Raw genomic sequence first — 24,499 nt, 5'->3', positions numbered from 1 at the left:
TCAGTCTCCAGTTACTATCACATCAACCTGTCTTATTTTTATTGTAGCCTTTTTCTCTGATACTTTCTCGTTTGCTCGTTTAATCTCTGTCTCCTTCTCTTCCAGGAAGGCAGACAGGCACCTTATCTGGCTAGTTTGCCTCTGAATCCTAAAATGGTGCTTGGCACACAATTGGGATCAACTAAATATTTGTTGAACGAATGGATTCCTAAATGACAACTACTTGAACTACTACAGATAGTGATTCATCCTTGTTGAGTTTCTTTTACTTTGCACATGTATGAAGATTAAATCTGAATTTAAAACTGTCTTAAAATTAAAAACAGTTCGGAAATGTGGGAAACATCTGGCAGAGAGATAATTCTGGCATTTGCAATGATGGAAGGAAAGTTTTTCTCTGAAGTAAGCAGGTTGGTGGCCTCTATTGGTATCATCGGAAAATGCCTATTTTTGTTGATTTGCTCAGGAACTGGGAACATTTGGCATTGGGAACACAGAATGTTGTTCATTTTAAAGTGAAGAGTTATAACTTCGGGGGTTGGGAGTGGGAGAGAAAATGTCCTAAGAAATGAAGGCAGACAGGAGAAAGGAGAGGCTTCTGTCTCTTTTAAAAAAGAGTTCTTTGAGTCTTACTTAAGAGAAGCTTCCTAGAAAGTTCTTAATTTGTATGGTTTCTAAATAAGCAAACTCTTAGGGCCCCCCCCCCCCAAAAAAAGTGCATGTGTGGCTCCACCTACTTTAGGTTCATCTTGGCCCTGAAAGTTGTGGCTACACGACAGGCTTTTTCTGGAACGTCGTTCCGATCCCTTTAAAGGTGGAATCATGACGGAGGATGCGGGGGAAGAAGGCGGGAGCCGACGGCTGAAGAGTCTCGGTTGACATAGTAACTCTTCAGCTCTGTCTCCCTTGCTCTCAGCTCTCAGGTTCCGCTGCCACCCGCCGCCCCGCCTGCGCTCGCTCGGTCCGGGAGCCCCAGCCGCCTCCCCGGACGCACCCCAGAAAAGGTCCCCTTTGCGACCCGCTGCGTGGTGACTTCTCCCCGGGCCAGCGGGTGAGCCGCTCGCGGAGCTCATCTCTCAGGGCGTCTGCCCTCCTCGCCTCACCCTCACCCCCTGAGCACCAGTCTGCCGCGGGCCAGTCCGGCAGGTGACGCGGACCCCTCCGCACCGGGTCCCCGCTGGAACTGCCGAGGCGCCTCCCCCAGGAGCTGGATCCCGGCCAGTCGGGCGTTCCCGCCATGAACCAGAGCTCAGCATTCGGGCCCGGGAGGGGAGGCTCTCCCGGGGTGGCTACCCGGGCCCGCGCGCGGCGCAACGAGAGCCAAGACTATCTGCTCATGGACTCGGAGGTGGGAGACGACGGCTGGCCGCAGCCCCCCCTGCCTCCCTACGGCTACTACCCTTGCTTGTGAGTGCGGGCGCTGCGGGCAGGCCGGGGGCGCTGCAGGCGGGAGGTGTGCGCTCGCCGGAGAAGACCCGGGGCTCCGCGCGCGTCTCCGCACGCGTCTGCCTTCCCAGGGCCGCGCGAGCCGGGCTGAGACCCGAGTGAGAGGAGGGCGCGCGCGGATCTAAGGTTTGCTCCGGGCGAGCACGCACGGGTAGGTTTGCCCGAGAGAGTGAGACCGTGGGGTACCGACGCCACTACAGGTGATAGGTGTATGTCGGTTTCTTTAGTCCCAAGTAATCGGGAGCCCTCAAAGAGACCCTGTGTCGCTGCGCCAAAGGCATGGTCTGGGCGGGGGACTGATTCAAATTTGCGTCCCCAGTGACTCTTAGCATCTGTGGGAGGGATGACCAGAACTCTCGGTCCTGGGCGCAGCTCGGCGCTTCTGCCAGGGGAACTCGAGAACCCGCGCGCCCGCCCTCTAAACACTCCCCACCGTTGCCCTTAAGGGGGCGCGCACAGGTCCTCAGCTACCAGACGGCAGCAAAGTTCGAAGGGGCGCGTGGGAGGGGGTGCACTTACCCCAGGCATCCTCTCCCCAGCCTCCGGTTCTCCGAGTTAAATAGGAGAAATAGAACCTCTAGGCTTTCCCACCCATAGCGCGAAACTTTTACCAAGGGCGTACGGGGGAGGCGAGCCTGTTACAGGTGCGGGCCGGAAATTGATAATTGTAGAAGCTGAAGAAGGTCGTCTGCTGTGGACCCTGAGTGACTACGAGATATTATTTAAGAATCTGGAGTTTCTTTTTTGGCGGGGGATGGGTGGCAGGGGCAAGCAGAGGACGGAATGAGGAAGTCTCCCCTCCCCCACACGCCTGGGACCACAAGTGCAGCTGGCAGATAGTGTGTCTGCCTCTTTGCTCCTTTAGTTGATTGGGCAGTATGGTTTCTTGACATGTCACATCCATCTGCATGCGGTTTCCCAAGGAAAGCAGTTCTCAGTAGCAGTTCTGTTAGCAGCTGTAGAGGGGTGTGTGTGTGTGTGTGTGTGTGTGTGTGTGTGTGTGTGTGTGTCTCACTCTCGGGGGATGGGGGGCAGGATGGATGGGTGCACCTTCAGATCATTGGTCAGGGCTGCCCAGAGTCAAGGCTTGCTGTAGATCCCTTTCCCAATAAGAACTGAGCCCCGGGAAATGGTGCATCTAATTTTTCCCCTAGATAAAAGAAAAAAAAATTGGAACTGGTTCCATTCATCTACGTGCTGTATGGTTTGAAAGCATTTACTGTTACTTACTTTTTTCTTTTTAAAAAAATTAAGATATATTTCACATTTCATAAAATATATCTATTTAAGTTGTACAGTTCAGTGGTGTTTAGTATATGCACAGAGTTGGGGACCATCACCACTATGTTATTCCAGGACATCACCCTCAAAAGAAATCTTGTACTTGAAGTTAAATTAGAAAATATTTCTGTGTCTTTTACTACAGAACTTCTCAAATTTTAATGGCATATGAATTACTTATGGAGCTTGTTAAAGTGCAGATTCTGATTCAGTAGGGTCTAAGTGCAGCCCAAATTTCTGCCTTTCTAACAATCTCTGAGAAGATGTAGAGGCTGCTGGTCTGTGGAGCATACTTTGAGTAGCGAGGAGATATATGCCAAGAAAAAATAAAAATAAATAAATAATTTCTGGATATTCTGAACGCAGCTACTTTCAAATTTGCTTTAAGGGTATCTTTGAAACATAGATGGACTTTTTCATTGACTTAGACTTAAGATCTACCCTTAAGCCTGAGGGTTATGTTTGGTAATGTTACCTGTGGGTAAGTTAAGCAACTTATAAAAGCTATATTGCTTTTTAAAAATTAGACTGCTCCATAGACAAAATCTTTTTTTTTCTCTCTTTATCACCTAATCATTCTATAGTCACTTGTTACTGTGTGGGGAAAATAATTTGATTTTAAACACTGTGGCTATATGTTAGTAGTGAGACAGACTAAATAAAACAATAATTGCAAGTTGTCCTGAAAAGTTTCCCCAATGCTTTCTTCAAATGTGGTTTACTGCCTTATTGATTTATCTAGTTTTTACATCATCTACTATTTAGAGAGTAAGTATTTTTCTCCCTTCGTTCAGGAATCCTAGATCACTCTTAATGGATAGGCCTTGGCAGTAGAGAGATGAACAGAAATATTTTAATGTGCTTCAATTCTTATTGAGCACCCCCTGTCATGTCAGAGGTATGATAGTAAATTTAAGAGTGAGCCATGTTTCTAAGTAAGACTTTGGTCTTGTCCAAGTCTATTATTTCCAAAAGGTTCTTAGTTACTTTTCATCACTATTTACTCTGGCAAGGTTTTAATTTTTTCCAGTTAAATAATCAAGTAACTGAAAAATTTTAACCAGTAAACAATAGTATTTCACACCTGTGATGTATGAGAAAGAATGAAAGAAAATTATTTCCCTCCTGGGCTTCCCTGGCGGCGCAGTGGTTGAAAGTCTGCCTGCCAATGCAGGGGACACGGGTTCATGCCCCAGTCCGGGTAGGCCCATGAGCCATGGCCACTAAGCCTGCGCGTCCGGAGCCTGTGCTCCGCAACAGGAAAGGCCACATCAGTGAGAGGCCCACGTACCGCAAAAAATAAATAAATAAATAAATAAAAATAAAAAAATTATTTCCCTCTGTTAGAGAGTACAAATAGGAGCTTCTATATGCTTTTGACTTGCAATTTAAACAATTGTTTGTATATTTTCCTAGAGTGAGAGGCATAATATTTGTGAAAGTGGCAATCACTAGTATACTTTAGATATGGGTACTGCCATTATCTCAGATCACTGAGATTTTTTCCCTTGTAAGATAACAGATTTTTGCAAATTATCAATTCTGTGGGATAAGTTCTATGACTCTTGCTAAAATATTGTCATAGTTCACTTATGTAGAATGATTTATATATATATTTATGAGGCTTTTACTACTGAAAATTTTGGCAAATTATCTTGTTTGAGAGAAATTAAGTATTCTCAGAACTTAAGTGTAAGAAGTAACATTTTGAAGTGGTGCTTAGAAGAAAAAGATTCAAATTCTCCCTTTTTTCAACTTCTAATTGGAAATCAATTAATACAATATATTTTGATCAGTTTGTAATCATGGTTAGCAAGAAATGTCCATGTCCAAGGAGGATCCCAGGAGTTAGAGAGTTCCTTCATTTAGAACTTAAAAATGTCTCTAGTCCATCCCTTCTGAACATGGAGAAGAATTCTGGACATAAAAAATGTTAAGTGTTTCTAAATTCTCAAGATCTGAAATAGTCCAACTGAAATTTCTGCTTGGAAAAGACTAATTATGAATAATGAAACAAACTGTAAACTAAAGCTCTGGCAAAACAATAGACTGAGATATTCTAAAAAAAATTACGGTTACAAACACCTAGCAGTACTGGATAAAATAATCTAAATGATTTTAACGTGGTACCCAATTTTGCAAAAAATAAAAGGGATTACCATTTGCCAAAAGCAAAGAAGTTAAAAGACAGAGTATAGCCTGAGAAACGATGCTGTGGTTACCCCAGTGATTATGGATCTGGGTGACCAGGAGGTTGGAGTCTAATGTCCATGTGAGATGGAGAAAAGCTAAGGCCTTGGTTCCAGATGAGGCAGTGTTGGAACTGAGACATCCCTGTCCGCTGCATAAAACCAGGACCCTTATTTTAGTGAAAAGTTAGACTAGCATAATATGCCATCAGCACGGAGTGAGAACAAGAAACTTTGTTAGTAAGAGGAAAAGGAACCTTCCCCTAAGAATTTCATTCTTTGGGCCTGAACATCATGTGACTCTATTTTTGCTTTTGTTTTTTACACTACCTAACTGACCTAGAAATCTTCAAGTTGAAAAATACTCCGGCTCCTAGAAGAGTAAAACAGAAAGGCATTCTGAAAGTGTAGTACCAACTATCTAGACTGCCAAGGATTTTCAGGAAAACAGCAATCCCTGCTAAAGATATGCTCACTATAATACATAACGAAACACACAAGGAAACAATCAACTAAGAACAAAAGTTAGCAGTCAGTACAGTCCATGAGGGAGAGTTAACATGAGACATAACAGCAGTATTGGATCCTTAATAACTTGAGATAATATAGCAACATGAAAGAGAATATATAAAATGGGTATGTATAAAATGTTGACAGTATAAAAAGAAGTTAAACCCTAACAAAGAATGACTTATTTTTAAAAAACAAATAGAAAACCTGTAAGTGAAAAATATAATTTTGAAATGAAAACTCAATGGAAAGATTAAAAATGCAGATTAGCCATGGTATAATCGATGATAATACCTAGAATGCAGAGACATAAATAAATGGAAAATATAAACATTATTGAGCTAAGAAACACGAAGGTGGGAGTTCCAGAAGGAGAAAATAGAGAGAATGAGGGAGAGGCAACATTTGAATAGATAATGGATGATAATTTTCCAGAAGTGATTCATTCTCATGTTTATGAAGTACAAGAATACTAGTGTGATACAGAAAAATAAACCCATTTAAATGTATTGTATTGAAATTGAAGAACACTAAAGATAAGAAATATAAAAATGAACCAAAATATAAGAGATTCAAATGAGTGAGTTTTAAAATTTAGAATAAGAAAACATACTCATAGTGTATTTTGATACCCAGTGTATTGATACCCAGTGTATTTTGATGTGTAGCTTATAAGAACTATGGTTTTTCTTTTACATGAAGCATTGTTTACTCTCTAGTTATTAATGTAGTTTTTAATACAAAGTCAGTGCTCCATTGCTGGTAGTATCTCTTTAAACATGGATATGGACAAAAAGGGATTCCAAGGGTCATTAAATCATGGTCTCAGGAGAAACCCAAAGAGATTCTTAATTGTATACTTTAATTCATATTATGAAACAAAAGTGACCTTTTAAAAAATGTTTTAATGGGTCATGGATCTTTTTAAATTTTTATTGACCTCAGGATGGTTTTGGATGAAACCCATCTATGAGCTCTAGGACCCAGACTTTGAACTCTTGATTTAAGAGAGGTAACCTAAGGTCAGAGACCACAGATAAATAGATTTCCCCAACATAGCCTTCTTTTCTCCAGGCAAAATAAAATATGCTTGAATTTATTTATGTATTAAAAGGGAATGAAAAATTCAGACTGCAGGATAGAAAATGTTTTCTGACATTAACTGCTGATAGAGTACACGAATCCCTTGAAAAAGTTTAGGATTGACGTTAGAGTATGGACTCAAGCCTATGAATCACATTACATTTTTATGTGCTTGTTATCCCTCCATTATTTTTGCCTCCCTATGTCTGATAAATATGTCTATTCAAACATCCGTTTTACTTTTTGCTCACAAATCTCTTTCTACCAGACTGTATGCCTCTAGTCCTTCATTTCTCTACTCTTAACATAGAATCTAGCAAAGAGAAGGTGTAAATTAATTTATTCCTCAACAAAGACATTATCCTCTCATCAGTATTTATTCTAATAAGGAATAATGTGGTGCCAGCTCTTTTTGTAAAATAACATCTGAGTCCTTTAAGGAAGACAGAAGAGTGAATGTCCACATAGAAGGAGATACCCAGATCTTATATTCCGGCTGCCTGTCCACTTAGATTCACCTTCTTCTGGGGGATCTGTCACTAATTACTATGCCACTACCATGCTGCTCGCCTTTTAGCTCTAGCCCCAGACTCTCCCCTTCAAGTTCCTTCTGCTCACCTGAGATGAGGCTGTATCTTTATCAGTACTTGTCAAATGCTTAGGAATAACCAAAGATAATTAACATACAGAGAAAAACTCCTGGCTGGCTATAACTGTCTTTCAGCTCATTTGTGGAGTCTCCTAAGGACTGACCCCTGCCTAACCCCAAGTTTTATCCAACTGGCAGAGAGTATTCTTCCCTCTCCTCCTCAGACCATCCACAGACAATCTAGCCCTTAATAGTCAGTGTTCCATAAATTGGGAGATTGGGACTAACATATACACACTACTATATATAAAATAGATAACTAATAATAATCTGCTGTATAGCACAGGGAACTCTACTCAATACTCTCTAATGGCCTACATGGGAAAAGAATCTTAAAGAAGAAGAGTAGATATATGTATATGTATAACTGATTCACCTTGCTGTACACCTGAAACTAGCATGACATTATAAATCAACTATACTCCAATAAAAATCTTAAAAAAAATTAAAAAAAAAAAAAGTCAGTCTTAGCCCAGATGGACAAAGGAATACCACCCTCCTCCCTTTATCCAGAGTAAGATATGCCTCTCAAACTCCATTTCTTTTCCTAGGATCTCCTTCTTTCCTGGATCATTGACATTAGGTATGTCTACTCTTTTAAGCAGAGATCCTACCACCTACCCACACAGGTATGGCTTCACTCTCTGACCCATAGGGGCAGTTACCTTAGAACACAGCCACTCAGCAGCAGTATAAGGGATTTCCAAGTAAAATCAAGGACTCATTTCCTTATAAGAACACATTTATCAAATGAAAAATAAAATCAATCAAATAGAGTATGTGTGATATCATGATTTCTTATGATATCACAAACATATGTAGTGGTTTAGAATTCAGAGGGAATCCTAGTATCTATTATGTCCTTTGAAAGAAATAGCATCTATAACCATGAAGCAAAGACTTGGACCTTGGTTAAGGGTATGCAGTTTGGAAGCTGCTGTGCTAGCCGGAGAAAAACAAGTGTAAAAATCACCTTTGGATCCGCTTTCCCTTCTTCATTTAGGAATCAACAACTCCTCCAGCTGCCATTTGGATTAATGGTGTGTCTCTCTTTTTTTTTTTTAATATACCACATATTCTTTATCCATTCATCTACATTTTTTCTTAACATCTTTATTGGAGTATAATTGCTATACAATGGTGTGTTAGTTTCTGCTTTACAACAAAGTGACTCAGTTATACATATACATATGTTCCCATATCTCTTCCCTCTTGTGTCTCCCTCCCACCCACCCTCCCTATCCTACCCCTCTAGGTGGTCACAAACCACCTAGCTGATCTGTCTTTTAATTGACCACTTTGAAGTTCTGTGTTCTGCATGACAGAAACCATCTATTTTGTTTCTAAACCTCCCCTGGCTTGAAGTAATCAACATCTGCTGATAACAATTTATTATAATGAAACATCTTTTTTAGAGGTCCAACACCGTAGGTTGTGGAGTTATTTCCAGATGTGCTGAAATGCCCACATTTATTCTGTAACATAATGTTTGTTTACCTCTAGGAAGACATTGCATAACTTTTTTTCTCTAGACAGTTATGTTCCTTGAGTTACAAGAGGTAAGTTGACTTCATAAGGCAATTCATCTTTGCCTCTTAGAGAGTAAATCATAAAAGGAAAACATTTTCTTGAGTCCATTCTTGTTTTTCTCCCTCTTTCATAAAAAATGCTGAATGTAAGTGGAACCAGTTGGAAAAAATTACCGTTTGTGATTGCTCTTTGTTTAGGAAGCTTCTGCTGGCTTTCAGGACATGAAGTGCTCATCTCTATGTCAAATTTCAATTAAACTTTGGCATCTAAAACTTGGTATGCTGTTTAAGACCCTTAAGATATTGGAATGGATTGAATCACATTTCTTATAGAATGTCCTTTTGGAGCAGCATATAGAAATGAATGTCACAAATACCGAAACAACACGTTAGTTGCAGTCTAACTATTCTCACCCTAATTCAGGTAACTCAGCCAGAACAAAGAGGAGCAGGGGTACTGACTAGAGTTATTTACAGGTCAGGGCGAGTTGCTGTTTCTGTAGAGGACTAATCTAAAGTATTTGTGTATATTTTGGGGGACTAACATTTTTTGAATACCTACTCTGTAGCATGTCCTCTTCTAGTTGTCATACAAATGTAATTTGCTCTTCGGAGCAGCCACCTGGATATTTTTAATGTCTATTTTATAAATGACCATGCTGAAGTTTAGAAACATTGAGCAATATTTAGAAAGTTACACAGCTGGAAAGTTGTTGTCAAGTGGACAAAAACCAATACATTTTAGGTAACGCAGGCTGGAACGCATAAACAGAAGGGCTGGCAGGTTGCACAGAGTCCCCTAATCTCCAGGCATCCCATATAATCATGCCTGTGCCCGGCACAGCTGGATACGTGATGGGTGTCCTCTTGGAGAGCACACTCACTTCCTTCTCCTCTATCTTTTCATAGGTACTTGAGAAGCCACAGGTTGGCTCTGATCTACGGCACCAAGATTCCTGAGCTGTGCTCCTTTTATCTAAGTTATTCTCTGGTGAGGGAAGAAGACAGGAAGAAAGGTTATAATAGCAGTAATATGTGTGTTTCACTTCTACCTCTTCTTTCTATTGAAATCTTAGTCATCCGTGAAGATCAAGCTTTATATTCCACTAATTCATTAATCTGTTTATTCATTCATCTTTGTTGACTTATATGATTTTGTCACATAATAATAAAAATAACAACTAGATTTATTAGGGATTTCTATGTGCTAGGCCCTCTAAGTGCTTTATATGTACCTCATTTAATACTCCCAGCAAATCTCTGTTTTACTGATGTTTTAATAAGAAAGAAAAAAGTAAAAATATACCACAGCAAAGAGAGGTTAAGTGATTTGCCAGGGATTACACAGCCAGAAGTTGACAGAAATGAGAAGAAAGAAAGGAAAGAAAGAAAGATCCTATCACTTATCTAGACACAGTGAAACTAGATTTTGAAAAACTGTCAATCTTTGTCACCAAAGGAAGACTGTGAATGCATCAAAACTAAGTAATCTGTAAAGTACTTACTAATTTTAGCAATGGTCCACAAGCTGATCATGACTCTTTTAAGATTACAAAAGAGGAAGCTTTCTTTTACTCTTGATTTCTATCATGTGGATGAAATTGCTTCTTTGCTATGAAACAGGTTGTATTAGAAAAACTGACCTGACTCAAATGGTAGTGTGAAACTGGATTTCATTGCAGGATTTGCATACTTTGTAAAGCATTTTACATATCTGAAAGTATATATTGCTAGAAATCAATTACAGCATGGATAGTTATGTTAAGATTGATTGCCTTTTCAAGGCAGATTTCACGTTTCAGTTACAGAAACTCTGGTTGCAGCACAAAGAACATTTTGTCCTGACATGTATGGGTCAGCACAAAACCCTTGCACAAAACTGGGAAGAGTTCTCTTCATGGGAATTACTAACAAGATTATCTTGAGAATTATAATAGGATTTGGAAATGACATGATTTCTAAAACTCTTTTAAAGATTCTTTTAGGCAGTTTAAACTGTTAGAGATAAAACTTATTTTTATTATTACTATGTTAAACTCTCTGAAACAGAATTTTGCATTGAATAGGTTGAAGGGTGGCAGTAGTTGCTATGAAAAGCTGATTCCTGGGCACTGTAAGAATCTTCTCTTCTCCCCAGTAAAATGTTTTCTGCAGGACCCCTTTTCTTGGAGCGGCATTCAGGGCCAGACACTGTATTTCGTCTTGAAGAAAACATTAATTTCTTTCAACAAATATTTGTTTAGCTCCTTTGATGTGCTTAGCACCGTATTTGGGAATCACTGTTACTGTATTTCATAGAGTCCAAGGTTGTATCAATTTTAACCTGTCCTGATGTTTTATATGCCTTTGAAAAACAAGAAAAAAAGTACTGTATCAATTATATTATACCTTAGATTTTTATATTATAGCTATTGAAATAGATCTTTATACTTAATTAAGTGTAGGTTTGGGTCACATATAACTCTTACACACATATGGAAAAAAAAAGTCTAAACAAAATAAATTTAGTTAAGGTATTCCTAAAGCTTCTTCATATTCAGAGATGAACTTTCCTGAGTCATTTTCAACTCAAAATATTTGATATCTATGTTTCTCCACACGGTCTTGTCCTTTGTGCCAAGAAGACATTGGTGATGCAGCATTTCTTTAAAGAATCCAAAGAACCATGATAGACCAAAAGCTTTCGGTGCTAGGCAGTTAAACTGACTTTGCAATTACATAGAGCTAGACTATTTTGACTTAGCAGTTCCTGAATGTTGCTGAACAAATCTGATTCGCCATCGTTCCCCATGTACGATCCACTCTCCCCAATACACATATGCACATACACACATGTATTTGTTTCTTAGGCTTGAAAGGAATCCTTAGCTACTGTTTCCAGGATTTATTTTCAAGCCACTGTCATCCATTCTGAAACTTTGGAGCCATTGCTTTTAATGCTTGTACATGCACTGCTAAAGATAAACTGTCATGATAATGACTGACACCAAGTGGCAGCACTGATAAGACATGTTCTATTCCAGAGAAGTTAAAGTGGGAGAATTATGTATCCTAGAATCAATGAAATTTGGTGTTTGGTGTGCTAGAGTCAGGGTAAATGAAAGAGGAGGTGAGATATGAAAGATTACAAGGGAGACAATACACTTTATTATCTGTCCGGAATTTGAACTTTATTCTCTGACTTTAAGACACAGATAAGACTATGCCAGTCTTTTGCCTTATTTATATTAGCTTATTTGATCATCACAGCAAACTTGTGTGATGGGTAATATTGTTTCTACTTGTAAATGAGGAAGCAAGTTCAGAAAGGTTAAGAATTGTCTAAGAATTTATGGCTCTCAAAAATCTGAGCCTGTACTTAAACTCCTATTTGACTGTTTTGTTTGTTTGCATTTGACCCTCACTGTCTGAACTTCTTCCCCTCACTGGAATGGCAGCTCCTTGAGGGCGGGGATACAGTCTATAAACTAGCATTTGGTAGGGACTCAATAAATGTTTGCTGGATGAATACAATGTCTTCCTTATACAAAGTGGAAGGCCAGTAGATTGGCCTTATCTCTAAAATTCTTTTCTCTTTGGGCTTCATACAGTTTTGTGAGACTTTGCCTTTAGGATACCATGTTTTCATCTTAGCCTTTTCAGAAATACTACAGTATTGGAGTTTTGTATTGTTGCAGCTTAGGTCATTTAATGAATTCTAAGAGCTTTGTGATATATCTGCTTGATCCCTAAAATTGTGCTTGTCAAATATTTTTAAATAATCCTGCAAACAAGAAAATATAAATATAAACCATTTATTTTTTTATATTGTGTTGATAGAACACTCATGGAGATTAGTCTTTTTTGTTTTTACTAAAATGGCAACAGGAAAGGTTCTTGTCTTTTTATTTAAATTAAGTTGAAAAAGTTTGTGAAAACTGAACTTCCTGTGACCAAAGCTCATTACATCCCGAGAAGTCTTAAATACTTATATGAAATAATCCAACTTAAAATTGAGAAAGCGAGAAAAGAATGGTTAAGTAAAAATGATTTTAAAATTACATGTTAATGATATTGTAACTTTGATTTGGATCACATTGTGCAGGGCAAAACTTACACATTTAGTTGATTTTCATGGTAATCTGTCTTCTAGAAATTAGATCAATTATTCTCAAATTGTATTGCAATCCACCTCATGCTCAGACTTAGGCATTATCCTCACTTTCTTACATGCAAGAATTTGATATACCCTCACTAGAAAATTGCAGTGAGATATTACTAAAGGAATAGTGTTGCACATCGACTGATGTAAACACAGAAAAAATCAGCAGCCTCTTGTCTAAACATGTACACCAGATGATGGGGATTAAAAAATGTTTTTATCAGTGGGTTGAGAATCTGGCTATATATTAGAATTACCTGGATAATTTTTAAAAATGTAGATTCCCTAATAATTACGAGAGTTCAAATAAATCAGTATTTCTGGGGGTTAGGGCCTAGGAATAATATTTTTAAAAAAATTTCCCTAGTTGATTCTAATATGTAGTCAGGTTTAGAAACTTATTGTTTCAGCTACTTTAGATTCACTATGAAAACCAGAGTTAGGAACTAAACCTAATTTCAATCAAGAAAACCATTACAGTGTATTCATCCATGCAAAAATGTGAGACTGAAAATCATTTTTCCGGCTTCCTTGGTGGCGCAGTGGTTGAGGGTCCATCTGCTGATGCAGGGGACGCGGGTTCATGCCCCGGTCCGGGAGGATCCCGCATGCCGCGGAGCGGCTGGTCCCGTGAGCCATGGCCACTGGGCCTGCGCGTCCAGAACCTGTGCTCCACAACGGGAGAGGCCACGGCAGTGAGAGGCCCACGTACCCCCCCCCCCAAAAAAAAAAAAAAGAAATTCATTTTTCTACCTAAGATCCAATGATTAGTTATTATCAGATAAATTGAAAAATAGTATATTTTAATTCAGCAAATTCTCATCAAATACCTGCTATACACAAGATGCTATTCTTGATATATTTTAGGAGCATAAGTGATGAGATAGGAGATATGCTTGATAAGATGTCAGGAGAGTAACATGTTGTTTTATGAGAAAAACTACCTTTCCAGTTTGTTTCTTAAATCAAAACATGATGCAATAATTTTATATTTAAATTAGAGGAGAAAGTAATTTATTTGAATTTTATTTTTATCTTAATGTTGACCTTCTTTCTGATTTGAATTATCTGTATTTTCAGAAAATATAGAGGAAGTTTGTCCTTTTTAAATCATCCAAGATTTTATGGGGTAAAATTTTCCAAAAGGGTGAAAATTTTGCTATTGAAGAAGCTTATTATCACTTAACTGGATTTCTTTTTCTGAATATTATGAGGTTTTGTAAAACTTTCTTGAAATTCTGCCTCCTGTGGAAAAGATAATCTTGATGGTCATCCTGTTTCAAAACAACTAGATTCTGCATAAAATATAATTTATATTTCTGTGCTTGTAGGAAGCAAGGGAAATCTTAACCCAACCCCTGTATGCAAACACGAACATGCACAAGTCATAGGCTTCTATCAGAGTAGCAGTGAACTCTCTTGAAAGGTGGAATTCCATAAATAAGGTGCTAATGTCAGCATCGTGGTTAGGAGACTCTGCCTTGGACCTGGTAATCCTCAATTAATCCTGGTCCTCTGGGTTCTCTACAAATTGGTAATCTTTAATTGTGAGTATATATTTAATTTACCTTAGATACACAAGAAAACAGCCATCCTGAGTGGGAGTCAACAGAAATAGCAAGCAAGATATAAAATCCTTAAGGACTTCAATATAAGGATTAAAGTTAAGAACATAAAATTACTTTGTTTGAACTGTATAAAGACATAAAGATGAAATCCCAAAAGAGAACAAGCACAAGAAAACTATCAAAAATGAGCAAGCATATTTCTAAAAAAATTTTATTGGGATATAGTTGATTTACAGTGTTGTGTTAGTTTGAAGTAGGTGTACAGAAAAATGAATCTGTTATATGTATACATATATTGACTTTTTTAAGATTCTTTTCCCATATAGGCCATTAAAGAGTATTCAGTAGAGTCCCTGTGCTATATAGTAGGTCCTTATTAATAATCTATTTTATATATAATAGTGTGTATTGATCAATCCCAATCTTCCAGTTTATCCTTCCCCCTTTGCCCCGTGGTAACCATAAGTTTATTTTCTGTATCTGTAACTCTGTTTCTGTTTTGTAGATAAATTCATTTATAACCTTTTTTTAGATTTCACATATAAGTGATATCATATGATATTTGTCTTTCTCTGAGCAAGTGTATTGAAAAAAATGACAAGACAACAATACAGCTTTCAGGAAAAAAAAAAAAAAACTATTGAAAGAAAAGTATCAATGGACCAGAGTTATTCATGGAAGATTAAGTGCAGCTAGTAAGAGAATTTATAATTTGGGAGACAGATATTAAAAAGTTTCTCAAAATGTAATACAGAAAGATAAGAAATGTTAAATGTGAGAGAGGTTAAGAGATATAGAGGCTAGAATTGGAAAGACCAGTTTACATATATTCAAAGAACCATAAGCAAAGAAGAAAGGGAATGTAGTTAAGAAACAATTAGAAAAATAATGGCTAAGTTTTTTGCAGAATTGATGAAAGATATGAAGCTACAGAGAAAGGAGCCACAACACATATGAAATAAGATAAATAAAAAGAAATTCACACCTAGATACAAGGAACTGCAACTACATTATAAAAAATTTATTTAAAAAGATCTTATAAGCAGCCAGAGAGAAAAATACAGATTATGTACCAAAGAAAGAGAATTTTCTTCCAGCAAACATCTCAACAGTAAGAATGGAAAGCAGAAGATAAGAGAATTATATATCCAAAATCATATTAATATTCTGTACTCAGAAACAGCCCCTTTCAAGAAAGAGTTTAAAATAAAGACATTTTCAGGGAAAAAAATATAAGAAGAATTTATTACCAACACACTTACATGAAAATAACTTGTAAAGGATATACCGTACTTCAGAAAGATGGAAACTTATCCTAGGAGAATGGTCTGTGATATTAAAGGAATGAGAGCAATGAAATTGATAAACACGTAGATAACATTAAATAATCATTCTCCTATAATATAGTTATGTCTAATTTGTGTTTTTAAAAAAGGACAGAACTAAAGTACTGAACAGTTTCATGTAAACTGGGAGAGAATTTTCAGACTTAAAAAATTCTAGAGTCCTTATGTTGCTTGGGAAGGGGTGGGGCTTAAATTAACTACATTGTAAAATTTCAAAGGAAGTCCATACAAGAATAAAAATAGAGTATATAACGGTACAAATCGGAGAGGGAAAATAAAAAGAAAGAGGAAAATGAATGGACAGAGAACTGGAAAAAAAAAAAAAAAACAAGAAAAAAGCCACCTAGAAAAGAAAAATAGGATAAATTCAAAGCAAAAGTAAGATGGTAGAAACAAGTTCATATGTATCTGTTAAGATAATAAATATAAACTGACTAAATTCACCAGGAAAAATTCCCAGAGATTTAGAGAATAGATTTTTCTTAATCTAGTTATTTTTCATTTAAATATGAGACATACCTGAAAAATAAGGACATGGAACACTGGGAATCAAGACAGGAACAAAGATGTATCTGGCAACACAAAGAGAAATATTGGTAGGTATAATAACATCAAACGAAACAAATGTTTTAAAACAAAAATCATTAGTAGGGAAATAGAGGCAACAACAAAATAATAAAAGATATAATTCACCTTGCAGGTATTGAAGTTAAAAATTTGCATACCCATCATAATGTAGCCTTAAAAATATAAAAGTGAAAATCAAAGGAACTGTAAGAACAACACTGACAAATCTGTCATCATAGTGAGAAATCTCAATTTTTGATAGGTTGAGCAAATAAAAACATTTAAATAAGGAAAACTTGAAAGTAAAATTATCAAATATTATTTATTGGACATATATGGGACCTGGCTGTTTAAATAATATCCACTATTTCTCAAGCACATGTGAAACATTAAAATTTGTTGAGATAACTTTATGGTCTAACACATATAAATGTTACTAAAGAATATATATCTCATAGAAAGACTATCTGATCATGATACATTTGAATTAGAGATGAGTAACAAAAATAAACTGTTGCCATCAACTTGAAAATGTATATATATAAATATATATATATATATAATATATATATATACACACACACTCATACATGCACACTTCATGGAGCAAAGAAGAAATCATAATAAAAATTTTAAAATACTTTGAAATAAACTACAATGAAAATAGCAAATTGTAATAGTGGCAGTAGGATTGGTGCTTAACCTTAAATGTTTAAATTAGAGGAAACAAAAGCTAGCAAATATTTTTATTTTGATAATGTTATTTTTTTGTGTGTTTATTCTCTTCTGTGCTCTCTCTTTTCATAATTGAACACTTAGCTAATGAATAAAATTAATCTAGTTATTTTTCATTTAAATATGAGAGATACCTGAAAAATAAGGACATGGAATAAAATTGAAAAACAATAAAATAGTGGAGATCAACAAATCCAGAAGTTTATTATTTTCAAAAACTAAGAAAGTAGAAAAGGCTGGTGAGACTTATCCAGAAAAGAGAATTCACAGATAAACAATATTAAGCATGAAAAATAGATATATTCACAGGTACCTGAAAGATTGTAAAAAGTGATAATATGGAATGATAGAACATAATAACAGTTATCAGAAGTTGAAAAGGTATGATAATAGGCCAAATTTATGCCAACAATTTGAAAATTTAAGGCACAATGTTCAATTTTTAGAATAATAGAACATATCAAAATTGACTCAAGAAGATTATATAAAAATCTTCTCATAAAAGACACGCTCAGAGAGTTTTATAAATAAAACAAATTTCCTAAGGATAGATCACTTCAATCTCACACAAACTCTTATAGGGAAACCACTGTAACCATGATACACAGTCCAAAACGAGTATAAGGAAAGAAAGTTATGACAATTTGATTCATCAGCATAAATGTAAAACTTTCTAAACAAAATATTAGTAAACCAAACCCAGCGGTTTAATTCTAAGTAAATAATCTATTTAATTCATCAGATCAATAAATTGAAGGAGAAAAGATAAGATATATGATCATCTCAATGAGAAGTGAAAAAGCATTTGATGAATTTCAGTATTAATTCATAACAAAGCTCAATAAAATAGGAATATCCCCACATTTACATGAAAATATTCTGACACATTTCTTTTAAAATTCAAGAGCAAGACATTGATAACCACATCACTGCTTCTATACTGTGTCCTGGAACCTTAATAAGCACAGAAGAAAAGAGAAAGAAATAAAAATGATAGGCTTATAAAGGAAGAAATAAAACTGCCATTATTATATAAGTATTGTAGCATTATTTATAACAGCCAAATCAACCTACGTGTTCATCAATGAATGAATGGATAATGAAGATGTGGTGTATATGTTTAATGGAATATTATTTAGCAGGATAAAGAAAGAAATCCTGTCATTTGCAACAAGAGGACCTTGAGGGCACTATGCTAAGTAAAATAAGTCAGGGAAAGACAAATATTGTACTGGTATCACTTATATGTGGACTCTAAAAAAAAAAATCAAATTTATAGAAACAGAGTAGAAAAGAGGTTGCCAGAGGATAGAGGGTGGGGAAATAGGCAGAGGTTGGTTAAAGGGTACAAACTTTCAGCTATAAGATGAAAAAAGTCTGAGTCTGAGAATCCAGTGTAACATGGTGACTATAGTTGATAACATTGTATTGTATAATTGAAATTTGCTAAGAAAATAGAATTTAAATATTTTCATCAAAATAAAGTAAAGATAAATATGTAAATATTCACATATGGATATGTTAATTGGATATGTTAATTAACTAGATGAGGGGAATCCCTTCACAATACATATGTATATCAAATCATCACGGTGTACACTTTAAATATCCTATAATTTTATATGTCAGTTATACCACAATAAAGCTGAAATAACAACAACAAAAAACCCCTGCCATTATTAGCATAAGATTGTCTGCATAGTAAAGCCCCCAAATTCTGCAGACACATATTACAAATAATAAGAGAGTTTAACACATTGTTCTAAGATCAACATATAAAATCAACTACATTCATTTATATTAGCAATGGGCTGTTAGAAATTACAAAAATTACTATTCACTGAAAAAAACAATACTTAAGACATCAGTAATAAATCTAGCCAAAAATGTGTATGCTTTAATGGAATAAAATTTAAAATTATACCGAAAGATAAAAGGTTGTTCATGTAAATGCAAATATACTAAACCATCTTCACACATATTAAAACTTGATATTTTAATGATGTCAGCTTTTTCCCAAATTAATCTATAAATTAACTGTAATTTCAATGAAAATTGCAAGATTTTTTCTTTCCAGAAGATTGACAAGTTGATTCTAATATTTATACATATGTGCAAATAACCAAATTATAGCCAATGTCCTGAAGAAGAATCATCTGGAGGGACTTATCAAATATCAGAATACATATTAAGGTTTTAATAATTAAGCTGGTATGACATTGCTGTGATAATAGACTAATTGATTGAATTAAATTTATATGAAAGAGGTGGCTGGGCAGATCAATGAGGAGAAAGCTGATTTTTCATTAAATAGTGATAGAGAAATTGGATATCCATATGGGGGTAAAAAAGCAGAAATTGGATCTCTACCTCACGTCCTACAACAAAAATCCACTACAGATGAATTTTTAGAAGCAAAACATCTGTCTTTGTTTTCTTCTAAAAATTTTAATGACTTGGGGTAGAAAAAGATTCTTATGGCACACAAAAAAATCACAAAACATAAATCATAAAATTAATAAATTTAATCTATAAAAATTAAGAAACTCTGCTTACCAAAATATACCATAAATGGAAAGGAAGACAAGATTACAGACTGGAAAAAGCTACTGACAGCATATAATATACATGACAATATATAAATTCTCTAAAAAATGGGCAAAGACATACACAGCTTTCTCACAGCAGCAGAAACACAAATGACCAATAATCATCCTTAGTCATATTAATAATCTGGAAAATGCCAGAACAATCACAAAGAGATACCATTTGACATCCACTAAATTGGCAAAAAGTAAATGAGCTCGATAATATTAAGTACCTATGATGATGTAGATCAATGAAACCCTATACCCAGCGTGTAGGAGTATACATCAAAGGGAAGCAACCTTGTTAGAAAAAGAATTTGGCAAAACTTAGTAAAGGTGAAGATGAGAATACCATATAACCCAACAATTTCACTCTTTGGCATATACCTAAAGCAGTGGTCTTAATGTTGTTCAGGTTGGTTACCCTAAAAGAATGTTAACATCTGAAAGTTTTCATCATATGTAATTGCCAGTATATTGTGAAATTAATGTTTATAATTAAAATGGATCCATTACTTTTAAAATTGTATTTTTATCACCATTAATTTAAAAATATATATGTTCTTGTCACCATCAATTTAAAAATATATAGGTTCTTTAATTAAAAATTGTTACTTCCTTTTACTTGAAATCATACTTTTACATAACAACTATCATGTCACAACATATTTTTTGAAGGCTTTTTATTGATGATCCTATAAAAGTTTCCTGAAACAAAAGAAAATCTATGTAAAATTTTTAAATTATAAAAGTTATTCTGAGTTATTATTACAATTAATAATTACAACAACAACAATAATAGCTAACACAGACAGCATTTCCTATGTGCCAGGTACAATTCTAAACATTTTTTACGTATATTAACATATATAATTTTAATTTAATTTACAGTTTTTATGTATATCATTTAATGCTTACAATAATCATAAAAGGAACTTATCATCTGCACTTTACAGATGAGGAATTTGAGGCACAGAGAGATTAAGTAACTCTCTCAAGATTTCACAGTTAGTTAAGTCTTGGGTTCAGGATTGGATTCTAGACATTTTGGCTCCAGTTTTCAGATTTTTTTTTGATCAAAACTTCATATATTTTGATCAGTACTATTACAGTTTATTTTTTCTTTACTAACGACTAGAAATGCATCTTCTAAAAAGATGAATGGGGACTCTTTCGTTGCCCTAATTAAAAAAGGCTTAGTTTGAACTTGGGGACATTTATTTAATGTTCAAGAAGCCTTTACACCTTAGGGCAATGCCAAGAATGAATGAGAGTTGTGCTTTTCCTTTGCAAAGTGAGAGAGGGGAGATTGTGGAATGAGCGGTGGGAATGATGAATCAATATGACTAATTGACTACAAGAGTATTCCGAGGGAAATCTAAGGGAAGTTTTAGAAAAGAGTACATATAGATATGGAGGATTTGAAAATAGATTTCAGTAAAACTATTTCTGTCCTTGCACCTTTTGCAAAGTTGTTGTGTGCTCCATGGGTAGGGGTGCTCCAGTTTAAAGACAGAAACCCTAGAGCAGGGCTTCTCAAAGTGCATGCCCAGCATCACCCTGCAACTTGTTAGGAATCCAGATCATCAGGCCTTACTCCAGACTGACTGAATCAGAAACTGAGGGTGGAGTCCAGCAGCCCGTGTGGTTTTTATTTTTATTTTTTTAATGTGCAGCCTGACTTTGGACCGTTGTTCTAATTGCCATAGACTCTACACAGCTCTCAGGGCATGATGCTATTTTGTGCTATCGTTATGGTTTCACCCAGTTGAAAGCATCACCATTGTAAGATAAAGTCCAATTTTAAAGATCTTAAAATGTAAAAGAAATGGGTGTCTTTGATTGAATGAAGTATTGCCTTGACTTGCCTTGCCAGAAGGTTTGTCCTATGTGAAGGAAAGAATTGTGGCTTCCTCCCCACTGTGTTCCTCTCACCCTTCAGTACTTAGTTATGTGGGAGGTGTTGAGTAAAGACTTGCTGAGTGCACATCAACATTAGGCTGCTTCGTTTATTAAATGTTCTCTGGGTTCTTACTTTTCTTTTCCCTTTTCTGCCCGTACAAGAGCCTCATCCTGAGGAAATAGTAGATGCTCAATAAACATTTGTGGATTCATTGACCAATTATGAAAGGAGCTGTAGGCTGGTGTCAGGAATTGGAGTCAAGTAGGAATTGAGAATTTGGTGGTGTCTTTACTATGGAAGAAGGGAAATAGCCACTGCTTCTATTCCTGGACAGTGAGAAAGGGGACAGTATCCTTTGCTGTGAGAAATATGGGGTTAGAGTCAAGAGAGAAGTCTCTGATTAACCAGTATTTGTCTCTGCATTATCTGAACTCATGCTGTTTGACTTTTTTCCCCTTGTATCTTCACTAGTGTATAATCTCAGTGAATGTGAGACTTGGAGACCCTTTCTACTATATTCCTAGTACCTAGAATGGCACCTCTCTCAAAGCAGACAATCAATCAATATGTTTCGAATAAACAATTGAATAATGTGTCAACTGAGATTTACTAAAGCCTGAAAGGAGTTTTGATGTGTGGAAATTTTTTACAAAATTATTGTTTTAATTTTATTAATTTACGTTGAGTTGCAAAATTTAAACCCTAGTGTTTCTCAAGCTTTTGTTTTTAAAAATATTTATTTTATTGTTATAATTGACATATAATATTATATTAGCTTCAAGTGTACAACATGATTTGATAAGTATATATATTGCAAAAGGATCACAGTAAGTCTAGTTAACATCCATCACTACAGTTACAAATCTTTTTTTCTTAAAAATCTATTTTTTTTAGCAACTTTCAAAAATATAATACAGTATTATTGACTATAGTCACCGTGCTGTACATCACATCCCCAGGACCTATTTATTTTAGAACTGGAAGTTGGTGCCTTTTGATCCACTTCACCCATTTGCCCACCCCTCACCCCCCTCCAGTGGCAACCACCCGTCTGTTCTCTGTCGCTATGAATTTGGTTTTCGTTTTTGTTTTTTGATTCCACTTATAAGTGCAGTAGCCTGTGTTTTAACAAGCTCTGCAGGTGATTCTAATACATGCTATATTTTGAGAGCTACTACCGAACAGAAAATTTTACCCATGTGCCCCAGAATATACATACAGGAATGTTTGAAACATTGTTTCTAATATTGAACAATTATGCAACATTACTGAGAAGAAATTGTAGGCTGCCTGTAGGCCTGCCAAGTTTGAAAACAAATTAACAGCAGAGGGTATTAGCAGAGCGGAACCACTCAACTTCCCTCACATTAGATTCCTGATGGGGGTGCTGGGTGCAGGGGAGTTCCTTGGACCCTGGCAGTGTGAGCATGGATAGACATTCTCCATTTCTATAGCTCCATTCAGTAAACAGTTTATGTTTGCCCTCTATTCTCAAGCCAGGCCACCTTTTCCTTACTCTAAATGTACAAGTAGAAAGTGGAGTAAAGAAGGTAAATACTTAATATGAACCTAGCAGGGCATCCCTAGGCAAAAGCGTGAAGAGGCCTGATCTGCTCTCACCTTCGCTCTCCATCTTCTCCACGCTCACCTCCTCCTAGGCTGTGCTTCGCTTACGCTTACTCAGTTATGCCAGAATCTGTCTCTCCTCCCATCCTGTCCTCTCTCCTCCTCCCTCCAGCTTCATTTCCATATATCTCATCTTCACCAACCTCCCTCCATTCATATTTGACTTTTAAAATTCATTAATTCAACAAATGTATGGTGAACACCTGTTATGCAGTGGACTGTGTACTAGGAACAAGAAATTTAAAAGGTGAACGAGACATACATGATGCTGGATTATGGAGTTGAGATTTTACTTATGAAGATAACCAATTATCAGCTTTAAAATTCTGTAATGTTTTCCTACCAAAAGTCTAATCACCCTTCCATTCTCCTTATAATTAATTTTCCTGATACATCCGCCCCCTCCTGTAGGCACATTTGGACGAACAGAGGCATCATAGTATCCTCCGCATTTCATACAGCATCTGGTCCAGATGAAACCCTCACTCCATGTTTAACGACTGCTTGACTCAACGTGTTCTTGTCCTTATTCCATTCCATTCTCTTATTCCATTCCAGTCTCTGTTGTACTACTATTATTATTATCAGTTTCTAACACAGCACTGTGGAATAGAACTTTCTGCAGTGGTGGAAGAGTTCTATATCTGCCCTGTCCAATATGTCAGCCACTGGTATTGAGGTCTTGAAATGTGATTAGTGCAACTGAGAAACTGAATTTTTAGCTTTATTTAATTTTAGTTAATTTGAATTAAAACTTAAATTGCTACATGTGGCTAGAGGCTACCATATTGGACAGTGCTGCTCCAACACCTTTACACAGGCTAGTTTTCCAGATTCCTGGCTGAGGGCACTTTAATGAAAAACATACTATGGGGGAGGCATTGTCTTAAGCATTTTACACCTCTTAGTTCATTTAAACCTCACTATAACCCTATGAGGTAGGGTTTATTGGACATCCTTGCAGTCTAAGATGACACGTTTAAAATAAAATTCTCTCATAATGATGACTTGAATCGTGCCACTCAGTGGGAGAATCAACAGAACATGTAGGATCTTATTTGGAATTGACCTTCTTTAATTTTGTTCCTATTTATTTTTAAATTTTCTTTTGTTTCCTTGGAAAGATAATCTCAGGTTTAAGCAAGTTTTACATGTTGCTTTGTTGTCATAAGACTGAATGTGTACACAAAAAGGTGGTTTTTTTGTTTACATAGATTTTTTTATGAAGTTATTATCGATGTGACCTTTTCACATCGATGTGACCTTTTCACTTGACCTTTTCAAGTGGAGTCTTTTATCATAAATACCCAGAAGGCACAGCCTATTTTTATTTTTCCT

At 36.1% G+C, this 24,499-nt stretch overlaps 1 protein-coding gene across 3 annotated transcripts in view; it reads left to right on the top strand.

The window, feature by feature from the left end:
- Window positions 1-812: 812 nt before the first annotated feature.
- The window catches only part of TRPC6 (transient receptor potential cation channel subfamily C member 6), a 119,902-nt gene continuing 96,215 nt past the window's right edge, over window positions 813-24,499 (top strand). For 2 of the 3 annotated variants that reach the window (XM_033412089.2, XM_033412090.2), the window contains exon 1: window positions 813-1,407. In XM_033412089.2, the coding sequence (XP_033267980.1) occupies window positions 1,238-1,407 (170 nt within the window). In that variant the 5' untranslated portion in view covers window positions 813-1,237. The remainder of the gene's footprint in view (window positions 1,408-24,499) is intronic. The other variant, XM_004283348.4, reaches the window with a different exon arrangement.

This window comes from Orcinus orca, chromosome 8 (assembly GCF_937001465.1).
Source record: "Orcinus orca chromosome 8, mOrcOrc1.1, whole genome shotgun sequence".
Taxonomy (NCBI): Eukaryota; Metazoa; Chordata; class Mammalia; order Artiodactyla; family Delphinidae; genus Orcinus; species Orcinus orca.
Note: the sequence above shows the minus strand (reverse complement) of the source record. Positions and strands in the feature narration are given on the sequence as shown.